The sequence below is a fragment of the Mytilus trossulus genome, chromosome 9, assembly GCF_036588685.1.
Source record: "Mytilus trossulus isolate FHL-02 chromosome 9, PNRI_Mtr1.1.1.hap1, whole genome shotgun sequence".
NCBI lineage: Eukaryota > Metazoa > Mollusca > Bivalvia > Mytilida > Mytilidae > Mytilus > Mytilus trossulus.
The window spans coordinates 25,387,661-25,403,426 of NC_086381.1; the positions used below are offsets into that span (position 1 = coordinate 25,387,661).

Consider the following 15,766-nt stretch of genomic DNA (forward strand, 5'->3'; position numbering starts at 1 on the left):
ATTTCTTTTCAACATCCTCAAAAACATATTTCACTAATTGAGAATCTGTTGTAGAATCTACACCAGTAATCGAGTGCACCCCTCTATACTATAGTATGCAGATACATACAGGACTAGACAAAGCAATATCGTTTCTGAACACCTGGAAAAAACATATGAAATAACATAAATTTAAATTGATATGTGGTTCCTTCCAAGTTTTCAAATAGTTCATCAATACAATACATTATACACCAATAAAATGAAAAATTACAATAAAGCATATGCAATAAAAATTACCCCAATACATGAAAACTATCACCAAGTTAATACTAGTTAATTTAAGTCACCCTAAACTCCATTCTAATAGCCAACACCGTAAATGGTAAATCCATATACCAAAAGCCGATTTATTCCCTCTACCAAATAAAAAATTAGCTTTGTTAGTAGGTAATGTAAACCCAACACCTGATCAATAAATATATCTCCTTTGGGACATAAAAACGGCCAGTAAAACGCCGATCTCCACAAAGGTAAAATAAAAGTTCTATATGCCTTGTACATGTATACATAAGGACTTTCAATAATAGGCAAACTGGGGGAACATACCACCCATTTATACCTTCTGATCAATTAATCTATCTTCTTTGGGACATAAAAACGGCCAGTAAAACGCCGATCTCCACAAAGGTAAAATAATAGTTCTATATGCCTTGTACATGTATACATAAGGACTTTCAATAATAGGCAAACTGGGTGAGCATACCACCCATTTATACCTTTTGATAAATTATTCTATCTCCTTTGATATATAAAAACGGCTAATAATACGCCGATCTCCTCAAATGGTAAAATAATAGTAAAATATGCCTTCCACTGCTGCATGTATACATAAGGACTTTCAATAATAGGCAAACTGTGGGAACATACCACCCATTTAATAACCTTGCCAATAGATAGTGAACGCATCAATAAACATGAATGTACATTCCAATACCTGTAGTAAAATACAGGTAATCGATGGTTATGATCACTAACAAACCAATTAATTTCATGAGGACCCAAACAGGGAATCCAAATATTCAAAATTATGTACTGCAAAACGGCAGTCATCAGTATTTATGATACGACTTATATAGTCTGCAATTTTATCTATGCCCTAGGTATCCATTCAACCTCTAAGAACAAGACTTAATTGTGCTTCTAACAAGTCACAAAAATGACATACGCAATATCTGCAAATAAGGCTTCATACTGCCCTTATATAAACAATAACAAAAAGTTTTGGTTATCCGTAAACCATCAATGCGTTTATCTCTCATAAAATCCGTCCAAGAAGCCATCTATATTTAACAGCCGTAAGTTCTTCCAAATAGAACTATGGTATACATCGTATTCATGACACATACCTTGAGCAATAATCTTACTGAACTGAAAGTCCAATATTAGATTCATATAGGCTGATATAACATCAAAACTAATGATTCAATCATAGTATAGCCACATTCCTATGACATATATACGAAATGGATATAATTTGACCAACGGAAGCTACAGTTCTCCCATTAAATTAACCTCAATATTCTGAAGATAGTTTAACTTGTTTTATGGTATCAAACAGTTATGAGTCTCTCAACCGGTTATGCTTATGATAACTTTGTCTGTATCAATGAAATACTTTAGTAACCAAATATGTCAATGTATAACTGGGAGACCATGTGGATACAACCACTTTGATCAATAAGTTCTTGTCTAACTCAGGTGGCAAACTCTGTACACACGTTTATATCAGAATCGGTGACAAATCCATAAATCTATATACATAAAATTTAAATTTCTTATCATTCACATCAATTTAATTAGTGGTCACGTAACTTCAGTAAATATATATTAAGCAAAACTTCATCCCAAAAAGGAGAACGAGAATACAAATATATATGAACTTCCATCCAAGGATTAGTAGTCTTAACTATTATACCTCGTCATATGTTCAGTAAAAACCAAGATGATCAGAATGCAGATCGTATATATGCCTATCTGGCGATAAGCTGAATGTTAAACGTAAAACAATAAAAATATGTTTAATTAGATTGCATATCTACCAAGATATCTTCAAATTTCACAAAGGTGTTTTCCATAGATGTAAATGACATGACCTACAATATATATCTAAAATTAAAACTTTAATTACCATTGCTTAGAACAGAGGTAGCAAGTGGTGGCAAGTGAATAAGCAAACCAATGGTTTACATCAGTACATCCAATAATAAGTCCTCTAAACAAAAAGATCTTCAATAGTTTATAAAACAAGATCACTGTATGTAATAGCAGAATAATGTTTTGTAAACAAACGGACAGCCGTGTAGTACAATTTAATAAAAGAGTATTTATAAGCGTGTAAAATGGTATCGGTATTTAAATTGTCGGTAATGAAATCATGAAAACCAATGTTATATCAAAAATCAATATATCTCTATAATCTATCTCTGACGATAATTTTAGACTGACCTTGTTCATATTCAATGTAGTCGTGTGTGAGAAAAGTGTGCACTCGATTGACTACTAATATAAATATTTAAATACTCATCTTATATAAATAATTCCTGATTTGGACCATAGACTGCTTTCGAGTTGAATAGGCATCTATTCCTCAAATATTGGTTATCCACAACCATAGCAGGCTCCTTCCTGAAACTTTAAGACTGACTTCCTCTCATGCTGGACATGTTGCAATATAACGGGAAAACGGCATATACAACCGGGATGAGGTTCTCGAAAGGGCTGCTGTTGAAACTTTAATTGTTGTTTACTAGTGTTGAAAATGTCCTGTTGTGAAAAACCATGCAGGAGATTCCTCAAGTAAAAGAGAATCTGGGTTCATTGTCAAATTCAAGATAGGCAGCGTACCAAGAAAATTCGACTGCTCAGATTGACGATGTCGTGCTGAATGATAACATAGGCAATAAAATACCGCGAAAATAATTTTGAAGCGGGAAAACATTACGCCCTCTATGCTACATATGATGAAACACCCAGGAGAAATTAATTTCACTCTAATGCACTGCCCGTTTAAACGAATGAAATTATAATTCCTGTAACTACCGCCGCTAGGTTACAGCGTTATGCTATTTTTCTCTCTGGATTTACATACAACATCGAATACAAAAATACAAAGAAACACAATAATGCAGACGCATTATCGCGACTACCGATGCAAAGTGACATGAACATTAACAGTGAAGACGCAGATGATCTTTTTCACGTGTTACAAATTGAGGACCTTCCAATTACGAGCGCCGAAATTCAACGTGAAACTCGAAAAGAAAAGGTATTAGCATCAGTTTTGTACCAAGCAATGAATGGATGGGAAATAACGGACGATTCGTTAATAAAACCTTATTTCACTCGCAGAAATGAATTAACTGTTAGTCATGGTTGCCTTCTGTGGGGAATAAGAGTCATAATTCCGATTAAATTCAGGAATCGAATTCTAGAATTACTTCATAGTAGTCACCCGGGAATGGTGAAAATGAAGGCGTTGGCCAGAGGGCATGTCTGGTGGCCCGGTATAGACAGTGACATTGAACATTTAGTCAAAAGCTGCACTGGATGCCAGATAAATCAGCACGCACCAGCACTAACACCGTTACACCCATGGGAATGGCCCGAGACACCATGGCAACGAGTCCATATAGACTACGCAGGACCGTTTATAAACAGAATGTTTTTTGTTATGGTGGACGCGCATAGCAAGTGGCCTGAGGTTTTCGAAATGAAATCGATTACAGCAACAAAAACAATTGACATTATGAGACAAGTATTTGCTAGAAATGGAGTACCTGCTCATATTGTATCGGATAATGGACCAAGTTTTGCATCCGCAGAATTCGCAGAATTCTTGAGACAAAATGGAATAAAACACACGAAGTCAGCACCCTATCATCCAGCAACAAATGGACTTATTGAGAGATTTATTCAAACATTTAAACAGTCAATGAAAGCAATGAAATGGGAATCTGGTGATGTAAACAAAAAGATCGCAAACTTCTTGCTGACGTATCGCCAGACACCACACACTAGCACCCACGAAACACCATCAAAACTGTTTCTAGGAAGGGACTTAAGATCTAGACTTCATTTGTTAAAACCAAACTTACGAAACACCGTTAGAGTGAGCCAGGAAAAATCTTGCGAAATAAGAATGAATAAGAAGGATAGACAATTTGAAGTAGGCGAAAGAGTTATTGCAAAGGACTATAGAGGAAAAGATCCGTGGGTAGCAGGAATTATAAGCGAGCGTGAAGGACCACTCATGTATAAAGTTTCAACCGACAACGGACACACATGGAGAAGGCATACAGAACAATTAAAGTCTACTCAAATGCCAAAATCGTATGAACAATCAATCGAAAACGATAACATTATAGTTGACAATACGGAGACACGCACACAACAACATGTGGCCGAAAAATCACCGGAACAAACCAAAAACAATGAAATGTCAATGCCGCGACGAAATCCAATAAGAGAACGAAATCCACCAAAAAGATTAATTGCCGAAATGGAATAGTCAGTGTGCATAAATAGGACTTTTATGGTTACACATTATGAGGCATAATAACCCTCGTGTAATCATAATCAGACCAGGGTCTGATCTTGCATGATATTGAGAAAATATTGTAAACTGCATGACCTATCTTTCTATCTATACTCTTTATATTTGTTTTCAATTTGCTAGGTCAATTTTCATTCATAATTCTTATCACGCGAACACGTGATCACACGTTTGGAATTAGCAGGGAGGAACTATAGTGTTTTGACATTTTATGTGACTGTTTATTTTATCTTCTATTATAAATCACCGGATTATAAATACTACGCAGTTTTTAACCTACAGCAGAGAATCTGACATTGTAAACAATAAGGCAATTAAATATCATTTGGTTTCTATCTTTCATACTTTTCTATGTATGTATCTATGAAATAGTTCAGTTTAATAAAATGTAGTTATAGAAGCAGTCACGTTTATTTAGTATAGTTGTGTTATATATATAAGAACCCAAATGCAGTTATAAATACACAACAAAGGAATTAATAGCAAATACACAACACTTGTATAGATAATTATAAATGCAAACATGCAATACAAATTAAAAAAAAATAAAAAATATAGGAAGACCAATTTAAATTTCCTTCATCTTTAATTAATATCGTTGCAGTGGTAACATCAGAAAACTGGACACATTGTGTAAAATCATCTCTATGTTATCATCTTTACTGTTAAGAAATGCATTTAGTATTTGTTTTAAACATCTGTTTGTTATTATCTGCCCCTTTAATGCCTTTATCAGACTTAGATGACATATTTACAGTTCAATTTTATAATAGAGAGAGATGATATGATATTCTCTCTGAAGGGCTGTAACTGTGAAAAGTTTAAAAAAAAAGTATGAAATTGTTTATTGTGTAAAACATAGCTAAATATAAGGTAAAAGTCAGAGAAATCCCTTTCCCGCCATTTTTTAAACATCAAATATCTCGAAAAGGAGTTCCATAACCCCTATCACTATTTTCAGCTTATTTTGTTCTTTACTAATGTTCTAATGATTTATTGTATCAATTTTAAATTGTAGATTTTCTTTAAAAAAAAAATTATCAAAGCACAATTCATTTTCTATTCATTACTATCTTCACAAGCAGAGTATGTTAAAGGTTTCTTTTATTTATATTATACATTTGATCTTACTTTCACAGGTTTTTGCTACAGAAGCTAGCCATGTATTACTAGGGAAAGATGCAGCTGTAAAATGTGAAGTGAGTGAGTTTTTTATCCACAAACTTAATTTAATCAATGTGAATTAAACTGGTCAAATTATGTCAATTTCACTAGCTAGACTCATAATTACATATACCCACTCTTTTATCAAAAGAGAGCTTTTAATTTTGGTAAACTGAGCACACATTCTTGGTAACTTTTGTCCAAGATATTTTACTAGACAGTCTTATGTTGTAACTTGTTCAATCAGAACTTATATGTGCATTCACCTTTAATTGTGTCTACTGTGTAACATAAAAAAAAATATCAATTAAAATAAATTAGCTTAATTGCTATTGTTTAATCTTTATTGACTTCATTGCCATTTGGCACCTTTATAATATTCTAGATAATGTAATCGAACTTCAAACCTTTCTTAAGTTTTATCATACTATAGTATCACAACATTATAATAATTATATGAAATTAAACAGACCTAAAAATGTAAAAAGAAAATCTTCAAATTTTTGTTACCTTTATAAACAGATATGAAATAAACAGATATGAAATTTATGCATATTAAATTACAAAAACAAAATACTCTTTCATGCTTTTTTTATCAAATTTTACTACTTTCCAGGATAAGGTTTTGTCATTTGCTAATGATAATGAGAAATTATTAAATCTTTTATGTGTAAAATTATGTGTATTTTTGCACAAATACAATGCCATTCATAGGATGCAGAAATTATCACTGTAGCACCTGTGTTATGTTATCTTTACTGAACAACATTACAATCCTTATTTAAAAATGATTGTTGACATCCATTTAAAGTTTTATGTTGTTTTTATCTCAACAGTAGTTGTGTGTAAACATTTTCAATTTTCAATTTGAGGGCTGTGTAACAGTTTTGCAACTAATATTGTCATCTAGAAATATGGCATCTCACTTTGTCTCTGCTACTTTAATAAATACACAAAACTACAGTGTTCTTCTGCCTATCATAGATGTTTTTTCTTTTAAAGATTGATATTTGGGCTTTTAAAATTCATTCCATATTCCCTGCAGTGGAAAGGTGACAAAATTATTAAATAACAGCTGAGCCTGAGTGATTCACTGATAAAGAGATGAATTAATTTAATGAATTACTAAGTGTGTTTAGATAAATTACACAAACAAATATAATTTCAGAAATGGAAGGTAGATTGCCCAAGACAAACCACCTGTGTCATCTATATGATGATTTGGCAGTCAAATATAGAGTTAGAAATACCAATATGCCTGAAGAAAAAGAAGGTGGAAAAGATGCTACAAAAAGGTATTGTTAATTTCAAGAACTAATTAAATTGAAAAGGGATGGGTTATTTACCTTAAGCAAGTTTTTTAATTATTTAATTATTTGTTAATATTTAATTTAATTTTAATTAATAAATCAAGATTTATTCTATTCAGTTGCGATCAAGAACTATTTATAAAAAAGGAAGAAAGGGTATGGTTGAAGCATGAACACAATGCTATATATTAGATAGACATTGGGATATTGACTGGTCTTTAATAATTTAATTGAACATGCATTACACAGGTAAATAAATTTTGGTCTTTCATTTATTGAGATAGTCAATGAAACAAGTTTTACTTATTTTATTGAATAATTACAATATTAAACTGTGCAAGGCCTTCACCGATAGTCAGGGACTTCAACATTCCCATCTTTGTCTAATCAATTTATACAATGTTTAAGTTAAAGGGCCTATTTACCGTACATAGAGTCAATGAGAGAAAGATGATTAAATCTTTGACATACACATCTTTTACATTTATACAGTTAATTTCATCTTTTAAATCTACACAGTTAACTTCATCTCATAAACATTTGACATGTGTAAACAATATTTAGAAATAGCAACTAAATCTGATCTGATATGTAGATTTCATATATCTTGCATTATTAATATCATTCTTAGTTATATTGCTGCATACCATGATTTTATTGACATTTTTTTTAACAAGCTCTTGAAAAAGTTTTATCCATGGGGTTGGCACAGTTTAGTGAAAAAAAATAAATAATAAAAATTGTTGCTTTCTCATCTGAAACCCCACTTTTTTGTTGTTTGATGAAATTTTTTTAAATTTGGCATAATTAATATTTTGTACAAAAGTCATTTTTCTTTTCCATAATTGTTCAGTATTTGTATATTGTAGCATTGGAAAAAGATCTCTTGATACAGACTCAGAGATTAAAGAACTGAAAGATCAAGTAAAGAGATTAAAGAGACGGGTAGAAAAACTAGAAGAAAAGCGTCCTTCTTCGAGTAAAGCAGGAAATGACACAACAAATTGTTCTGAAATGTCCGATCCAATTAAGTACAATGGATTTACATTAAACGAGCTAAAACTAAGCATAGAACATGTGGAATCATGTCAACCCGCCATTGATATTTTATTGAGGAAGATGTTTACCTCGGAAGAAATAACATCACAATCTGTTACAGGAAAAAAACTTCTAAATGTTCATTTGCTGGTCCAAGGCCACCAATGGACCAAACAAAACTTCATGTTATGAGTGACATCTTGGGGGCTAAGTTTCAAGAAAAATTCTCGAGAAAACTAATGGTGGAAAAAAATCAGAACGTACAAAAGGTGTTGAGAAAAAAAAATTGTTAAGAAAGTTGACTTTCAGTTCATTAAAACTGTAATTGAATTGAGATTTTGTTGCATCTTATCCTTCCTGCCATGAAAATGCAGAGATAAAGGTTAAAATACAGTGTTTTCAGCTTGTCCTGGAGGATATTCCATCCATTTAAAACACCCATTTTTCTCCCTCTCAGACAGTTATGTATAATTCATGAATAGTCATGAACATTTCATGAACTGTTCATGAACAGATTTCATGAATGGTTCATCATATCTTCATGAACATTTGATGAACAATTCATGAACTGAAAATCGACAGTAATGTTCATGAACTTTAATGTTCATGAACAATTCATGAACAAGAAAGGTTCATGAACATTTAAGTGTTCATGAACTTCAATGTTCATGAACAATTTATGAACAATTCATGAACAAGAAAGGGTTCATGATCATTGTTGTTCATGAACATTTAAATGCTCATGAACCTTTCTTGTTCATGAATTGTTCATGAACATTAAAGTTCATGAACATTACTGTCGATTTTCAGTTCATGAATTGCTCATCAAATGTTCATGAAGATATGATGAATTGTTCATGAAATCTGTTCATGAACAGTTCATGAAATGTTCATGCATATTCATGAATTATTCATTATCATCTCACAGGGGTGACGCAGAAACCCTTTGTGATGCAGTTTTGCACAATCTTGGACAGGAATGGGGTTTTGAATTGACGAAGTTGAGGGGACAGGGCTATGATGGCTGTGCTACAATGACTGGTGCGATATCTGGAGTTCAGAAAAGAATTCAAGATGCATGGCTGGAGGCGAAATATTTCGTACATTGCAATTCACATCGTCTTAATTTGGTGATAGTCAACACTTGTAATAAAGTTGTTGAAGCTAGAAATGCACTAACCATACTTGGTAAGATAACATGGTTCATATGTGGCGTGAGCAAACGGAAAGCCATTTTAATGAAAGAGGTCAAACAAGGAAACAAAGATTTAGATTTCGATTTACTCTATGACAATGAAGATGCCCTGTTTGAAGCTGCAATGAGACAGACCATGATGCCGAAACTATCAGAGACTAGATGGACGTCTAGGGTAGACACATTGTCTTGGCTTTTGGCTCACTATAAGTCTCTACTAAATGTGCTTGAAAATGTACAGTCAAATTCTAAAGGTCAGGCTGCAGCCGATGCTTCTTCATATCATGCAGTGCTACTTAAATTTGATTTCATCCTTGTAACAGTAATGTTACAATACACCCTAGGCTATATCAGACCGTTGTCCATTCTGCTTCAGTCTGAGGCTTGTGATCTAGTAAAAGCTCATCAGGAGGCTAGAGATCTTCTGGTAATATTTCAAGGAATAAGGTCGGATTCCGATGCTAAGTTTCACGATATTTACGAGAGGAGCGCATCAATCGCAACTGAAAATGATGTGGTACCAACAAAACCAAGAAGCACGCAACGGCAAAGGCACAGAGCAAATGCTCCAGTCGAAAGTATCGAAGAGCATTTTCGTGTTAACTACTTTCTACCGTTTATTGATCATATCATTTCACATTTGGATTCGAGATTCCCGGAAGAGCTGAAGGCAATTTTCTATGGAAACTACCTTGTGCCATCGCTTGTAGGAAAAATAAAAGAAGAGGTGGTCACTTCAATGAAACAAGAATACTCGGTAGACTTGCCATACCGAAATGATTTTACGCAAGAAGTTCATAGATGGGTGGCAAAATGTCATAGAGACAACTTGTCGTTAGTAACGACGCTAACAGGTGCAATTTTGTATGCTGACCCTGAGTTATATCCAAATATCCATTTGGTATTAAAGTTGCTACTTACACTGCCGTTCGGCTCGTGTTCGTGCGAGAGATCTTTCTCTGCTCTCCGACGGTTGAAGACGTGGTGCAGAGCTACAATGACGGAAGATCGGCTATGTGGATTAGCATTGCTGCATGTTCACTGGAATGACGCTGTAGGGCAAGTTAGAGCTGAATCAGTACTTAGAAGATGGGATTTATTAGGAAACAGGAAGATTCACCTTGCATTTACGGCTGATTAAATTTAAACAAAACATTTTCCAAAAACCAAAATTGTATGTTTTTATCAAGGATTTGAATATAAGAAGATGTGGTATGAGTTCCAATGAGATGACTGTTACTATCCATCCAAGTCACAGTGTATTTGAAGTTTACAATTAAATGTTTAAGTACGGTCTTCAACACAGAGCCTAATCACATCCCGAACAGCAATCTCAGTCTTTTTTTTTTGGCATAAATATTGCTTACAGGTTTAAGCATTACAAATGAGTCTTAAAGTAAGGAAAACGGGTCATATTAAGCCATTTTATTGAGAGGAAAAAATCGGCGGTCACAATGTATTTGTTGGTAGAAATTATAAGTCAAAGTACGGTCTTCAACACGGAGCCTTAGCTGAACCCAAACAGCAATCTCAGTTTGTTTAATTATGCATAAAAATTGCTTCCAAATTCAAGCAATACTAATGATTCTCAAAGTAAGGGAAATTGAAAGAAAACGGGTAGTTTTTACCCATTTTACTCGAAAAAAAATCGGCCGGGGGCTGCGCCCTGCGATCCCCCCTTCATGGGGGCCTCAAACCGCGGCCCTCAAACCCCTGCCTCCCCTAAAATCGAAGCCCAGTTACGGCCCTGATAGCACTCAATTGATTTTCGAGCTATAGCGGGCCAAAGTTTACAAAGAACTTCAATTTTTTTATTTCTCATCAGAAGGGACTTAATTGTTTCTTTGGATTCCTCTTGACTTAAAAATTGAGCTTCTGGATGAGTGCAGATAGTTTTTGTAAAGCTATTACTGTTTTCAAGCTTTAAGCTGCCAAAGGGGGTCATATAACCGCACGTTTTTAAAGTACCACATTTTAATTTTAATTATTTTTTTTACATCTTTGGTGTACGACCAACATTATATATTATGTATCAATGATTACCAGCACTTTAAATGTACATGTATTCAAAATGCTGCGGTCATATCATGCCCAATGGTGCAGCTGTTCATTTTGTAATGCTTGCAGATATTCATTTCATTTAGACAATTTTTGGTATGCAAGTCTACCAGGATGACTTACAGATCAAGCTTGCATTTTGTACATCTTTGACTATTTTTGATGGCATAATAAACCTTGTTCAACCGGTAGGGGACTATGTATTTCTGTGCAATACGATCCACACGTTCATACATTTTGTGTATTTTGATTTGAATTTTGAATGCGCTACCTACCAAAAATCTGGGGCCATCCAGAGTTGTGCCTGGTCATAGTAAGAACTTTCGGTTTTATGGCGGTCAAAGTCGAAAAATTGATAAAAAAATAATTCAAAAATCATACATGAATGGAATATTATATAGGATGAAATTTGGTATGAAAGTGAGTAACAAATATAGAAAATTGCACTTCCAGCTGGCGTCCATTACACACAATAACATTTTCTTTTTCAGGTGAAATATTTAGCAGATTCCTGAAGGAAATCTCCATTGAAGACAAGACCAAGGAATGGGGGAAAATTACTGTTATTATGAACGACAAAATTAGAAAACTAAGAAAACAATTAGACTAGAATGAGTGTATTTATATGTAGATGTATATTTTTTAGAATGAGTGTATTTAGATGTACATTTTTTTAAGCTCACCTGTCCTAAAAGAACAGGTGAACTTTTCCATCACTTGGCATCCTTTGTTAACTTGTTCAAAAAACTTCTATTCTGAAACGGCTGGGTAGATTGGATTGAACTTAATAGGAATGATGTTTGACATGTCCTCTTCAAACGATTCTCATTTTATATTGATCCGATGAAAAACATATCTGCGGTTGCTATAAATAGAACATAAGGGTAAATTGCTGTTTTTGGCTAATAACTCAAAAACCATTACAGATATCGAAAAACTGACATAGGGTAAACGTGATCAGCATGCCAAGATCTACCATACAATTTTCAAGAAAATTCCGAAACCCATCTTGGAATTATTGCCCTTTGTCAAATTTTCAAAATTTTAACCTTTTTGGTCTTTATTTCCAAAACAATCAAAGACAGCTGGTTAAGTTTAAATTGCAAAAATGTTCAGTATGTCAAGATCTACCTACTTTGCAATTGTAGAAAACAATAGGGGCATCCTCAGGGGTTTTCTTCAGAGCAAGGGATGACGGAGATCCCTCTCAATTAATGCCCCTTCAAAAATGGTGTATTCTTTAATACAATTTAAGAACAAGGTGGGCTTGTGATTATATCCCCATCTGAACAAATTTTCTGAAGAAAACGCTGATCCTATGTCTCATAACTTTTTAGTTTTTTATTTAAATTGGAATTTTCATGCAGTATAATTTTTATAGTGTGGATATTATAATTGCTTCATTATATTTGTACTTTTAGTAGAAATGAATTTTTTATAGTGAAGATTAAAGAATGATCATACCACAAAGATTTATGGTTGTTTTTGTTAAACTGTGAGTTAGCATGATGCATGATTTACTGAAACCCTAATTTCCAAAACAAGTACTGTGACCGCAAATTATTCAATACAACAATTTTTTATTGGAATTCCACTGGAGAGAAATTGTCTGGCATTCCACTGATCTACTGGAATTCCACTGATTGACCAGTGATAATTCCAGTGGAATCTACTGGAATTCCATTGATTTACCAGTGATAATTCCAGTGGAATCTACTGAAATTCCACTGATTTACCAGTGAAGATTCCAGTAGATCAGTGGAATGCCAGAGAAAATACCACTGGAATTCCACTGGAACTTGTTGCATTCCACTGGAGTTACCACTGGTAAATCAGTGGAATGCCAGACATTTTTTACCGCTGGATTCCACTGGAATTCCACTGGAATCCAGTGGTTAATCCACTGATTTTGCCAGTGGCTTTCCAGTGGAATTCCACTGGAATTTTGTCATCTTTTTCTATTGGGTAACAACTAAAGGATCAGAGGAAGAAATTGTTGATGACAGTGCTGATGGTAATTAGGAAATGACAGTTGTAGCTTGATTCCTATAAGATTGATTGAAGCAGAGATAGACTTATTTCAATAGCATAAAGTTAAATGAGAATTTATAACACATTATAATAATTTATAATTTATAATTTGGTTTTGGATTATTTGTCCTTTTTGTAGAAAAATTGAATTGGAATAATTAGTTACTTGAGCTTCTTCTGATTAATCCTTGGTATATATGTTAGGTCTTGATGACATATGTTAGGTCTTGATGACATATGTTATAAAATCTTAACTTGGTCAGGGATTGTCTGCCTATAATTAAGTCATTTTATATTGTATTTATAGATTAATGATATTTTTTTCTATTGTACAGGATCAATACTGCAAACCCATTACAACAAAGATGATGATTTATCAAGTGCTGGAGAAGAAGGTAAGAATTAATTTCCTTTGAATACAGATTTCTGTAATAGCTAAGGGCTATTCCAGAAAATCATGTAGTGGGGAGGGGGGAAGGCAGGTACTTTTATTAGAATTTGATGGGTGGTTGTTATTTTAGAAAGATTGCCTGAACAATTTAAGGAAATACCCAATTAAAAATTTATGCATGATGGAGTAAAAAAAAAGCCTTCCTTCACCCCATACATTTATTTCTGGATTAGCCCTAAATATATACAATTGTGCAATTAATTAAAAAATACATCCTAAAAGCAAATCACTGGAATTTTTTTTTCTGTTGTGCAATAAAATTGCTGGTTAGCGACTAGTCTTCAAGGAGCTTTTTTTTATATCTACCATATATGATATATTTATTTAAAATTATTTATGTACCCCTTTAAAAATTCAATTTAATGCATCAGATGATATAAACAGAAATATTATAGCCAATCAGAAAATTTATATGTCCAAAATATCCTGTACATGCATGCACATTCATTATGTACTATCTCATCAAAGAGAACTTTTTATTTACAGAACTGGCCTATGTTGGAGCAGCAAAATACAATGTGAAATTAGAAAAGGTTATTCTCAAAAGAATAATTAAAACATCTAAAACACCAGAAAAACTGGCCCTCAACCTTATAGCGCCACTTTTATCAGAGTATGAGATCAACAACTGCACTCTATATGGCAATCAGCAACATAAGAAGGAAGCAGTTGCTGAAAACAAAAGGAGAGCTATAAGATGTAAGATTGACATAACAAATAGTCTCATTAAAATGTTCAAAACTAATGGAATGTACATGCGTGCATTTCGGATCAGTCATGACAATCGATGAGTTGAATGTTTTTGCAAAGAATGTTTTAGGTTGGAATCAACATTGCATGACTAGCAAGGTCACAATGGATGATAGAAAATATGTTTTGGGGTATAACTTCTTAACAATTACCTCAAATTTCAACCAAATTAGTTGTGAATAGATTTCAGGGTTTATCAAATTAACTTTGAAACACTATTATTACATGTTAAAAAAATAGGGCAAACTCAAAAGTATATGGAAAGGATCAGATTCTGAAAAGATTTAATATGTTCCAGAAGAGATTGGGAATGCATATAGGCAAATTAAAAGAAAATATAGCTTACTGCATCCATGTTTAGTTTTTTGTTTTTCTTTTAACAGCTGCTGTGTTTGATAAATTTGGAGGAGAAAAAGAACAGAATGAACAACTATGGACAAAGCTGACCATCAATATAAACGATAAAATTAGAGGTTTAAAGAATGGCAAATATAAAAAAACAGTGAAATATTAGATGTGATAGACCAGCTGTCTTAAACAAACTGTATCTTCAATTCTTGATTATATCTAGGACGAGTTTGAATTAGTGCAGGAAACTGTATTTTATTGAAGAGTGAAGTCCCTTGAAAACATTAAAAAAATGATTTCCAAAATATCTTGACTAACTATGTTTGACCTACATCATTTTCATTTATAATAACAAATGCAGGTTAACTTAGGTACTTATGGTGTAAAGTAATCATGTACCTCTTCACAACATGATAAATATTTTTAAGATAGTTTCAAAGTAACATTTTGATTTAAGGGTGACTACGAAATTAAGCCATTGATTTCTGTATATCATCATTTTTATATAACAATTATAATATACACATGAAAGAAGTAAATATGACACTGTTATATATATATTCATACAAATATAACCATTCAATGCTGCATTTTATTTGTGTGATGTAAAGATTATAATTTTTTAACCTAAAAAATTTAAGGAAAAGGATAATTGTAAAATAAACTTGTTTTTGAATTCCCTTGATTTAAAATGTATTATTTGTATATATATATATGTATGCTGATTTTGTTGATTCAAATATTGTATATTTAATAAATATTTTTCATTTTTTACAGTTGTTTACATCTTAGTAGTCCATATTAAGATGTTGCAAAGTAATAGTTAT

The 15,766-nt window shown here is 32.9% G+C and overlaps 4 protein-coding genes across 4 annotated transcripts; all 4 read left to right on the forward strand.

Annotated features, from left to right (window-relative positions):
- Positions 1-3,190: 3,190 nt before the first annotated feature.
- Positions 3,191-4,549, forward strand: LOC134684422 (uncharacterized protein K02A2.6-like). The gene has a single exon (XM_063543705.1). It carries the CDS (start codon positions 3,191-3,193, stop codon positions 4,547-4,549), a length of 1,359 nt encoding a protein of 452 aa, XP_063399775.1.
- A 1,045-nt stretch (positions 4,550-5,594) lies between these two features.
- On the forward strand, positions 5,595-8,440 carry LOC134685373 (uncharacterized). Its single transcript, XM_063545080.1, has 3 exons — positions 5,595-5,793; positions 6,927-7,053; positions 7,938-8,440. The coding sequence occupies exons 2-3, from the start codon at positions 6,929-6,931 to the stop codon at positions 8,296-8,298; spliced, it is 486 nt and encodes a 161-aa protein (XP_063401150.1). The 5' UTR covers positions 5,595-5,793; positions 6,927-6,928; the 3' UTR covers positions 8,299-8,440.
- Positions 8,441-9,008: 568 nt separating this feature from the next.
- LOC134684423 (uncharacterized) lies at positions 9,009-10,442 on the forward strand. Its single transcript, XM_063543706.1, has one exon. The coding sequence runs from the start codon at positions 9,009-9,011 to the stop codon at positions 10,440-10,442; it is 1,434 nt and encodes a 477-aa protein (XP_063399776.1).
- A 3,382-nt stretch (positions 10,443-13,824) lies between these two features.
- LOC134685374 (uncharacterized) lies at positions 13,825-15,515 on the forward strand. The gene is made up of 2 exons (XM_063545081.1): positions 13,825-14,540; positions 14,975-15,515. Exons 1-2 carry the CDS (start codon positions 14,291-14,293, stop codon positions 15,103-15,105), a joined length of 381 nt encoding a protein of 126 aa, XP_063401151.1. The 5' UTR covers positions 13,825-14,290; the 3' UTR covers positions 15,106-15,515.
- Positions 15,516-15,766: the final 251 nt, after the last annotated feature.

Excerpts from the sequence above, each read along its gene's own strand:
- LOC134684422 (XM_063543705.1), top strand. The coding sequence starts at position 3,191 with ATGCAAAGTGACATGAACATTAACAGTGAAGACGCAGATGATCTTTTT.
- LOC134685373 (XM_063545080.1), top strand. The coding sequence starts at position 6,929 with ATGGAAGGTAGATTGCCCAAGACAAACCACCTGTGTCATCTATATGAT. Across the intron at positions 7,054-7,937 it reads GGAAAAGATGCTACAAAAAG|CATTGGAAAAAGATCTCTTG; the intron begins GTATTGTTAATT and ends TGTATATTGTAG.
- LOC134684423 (XM_063543706.1), top strand. The coding sequence starts at position 9,009 with ATGAATTATTCATTATCATCTCACAGGGGTGACGCAGAAACCCTTTGT.
- LOC134685374 (XM_063545081.1), top strand. The coding sequence starts at position 14,291 with ATGTACTATCTCATCAAAGAGAACTTTTTATTTACAGAACTGGCCTAT. Across the intron at positions 14,541-14,974 it reads CAAAAGGAGAGCTATAAGAT|CTGCTGTGTTTGATAAATTT; the intron begins GTAAGATTGACA and ends TTCTTTTAACAG.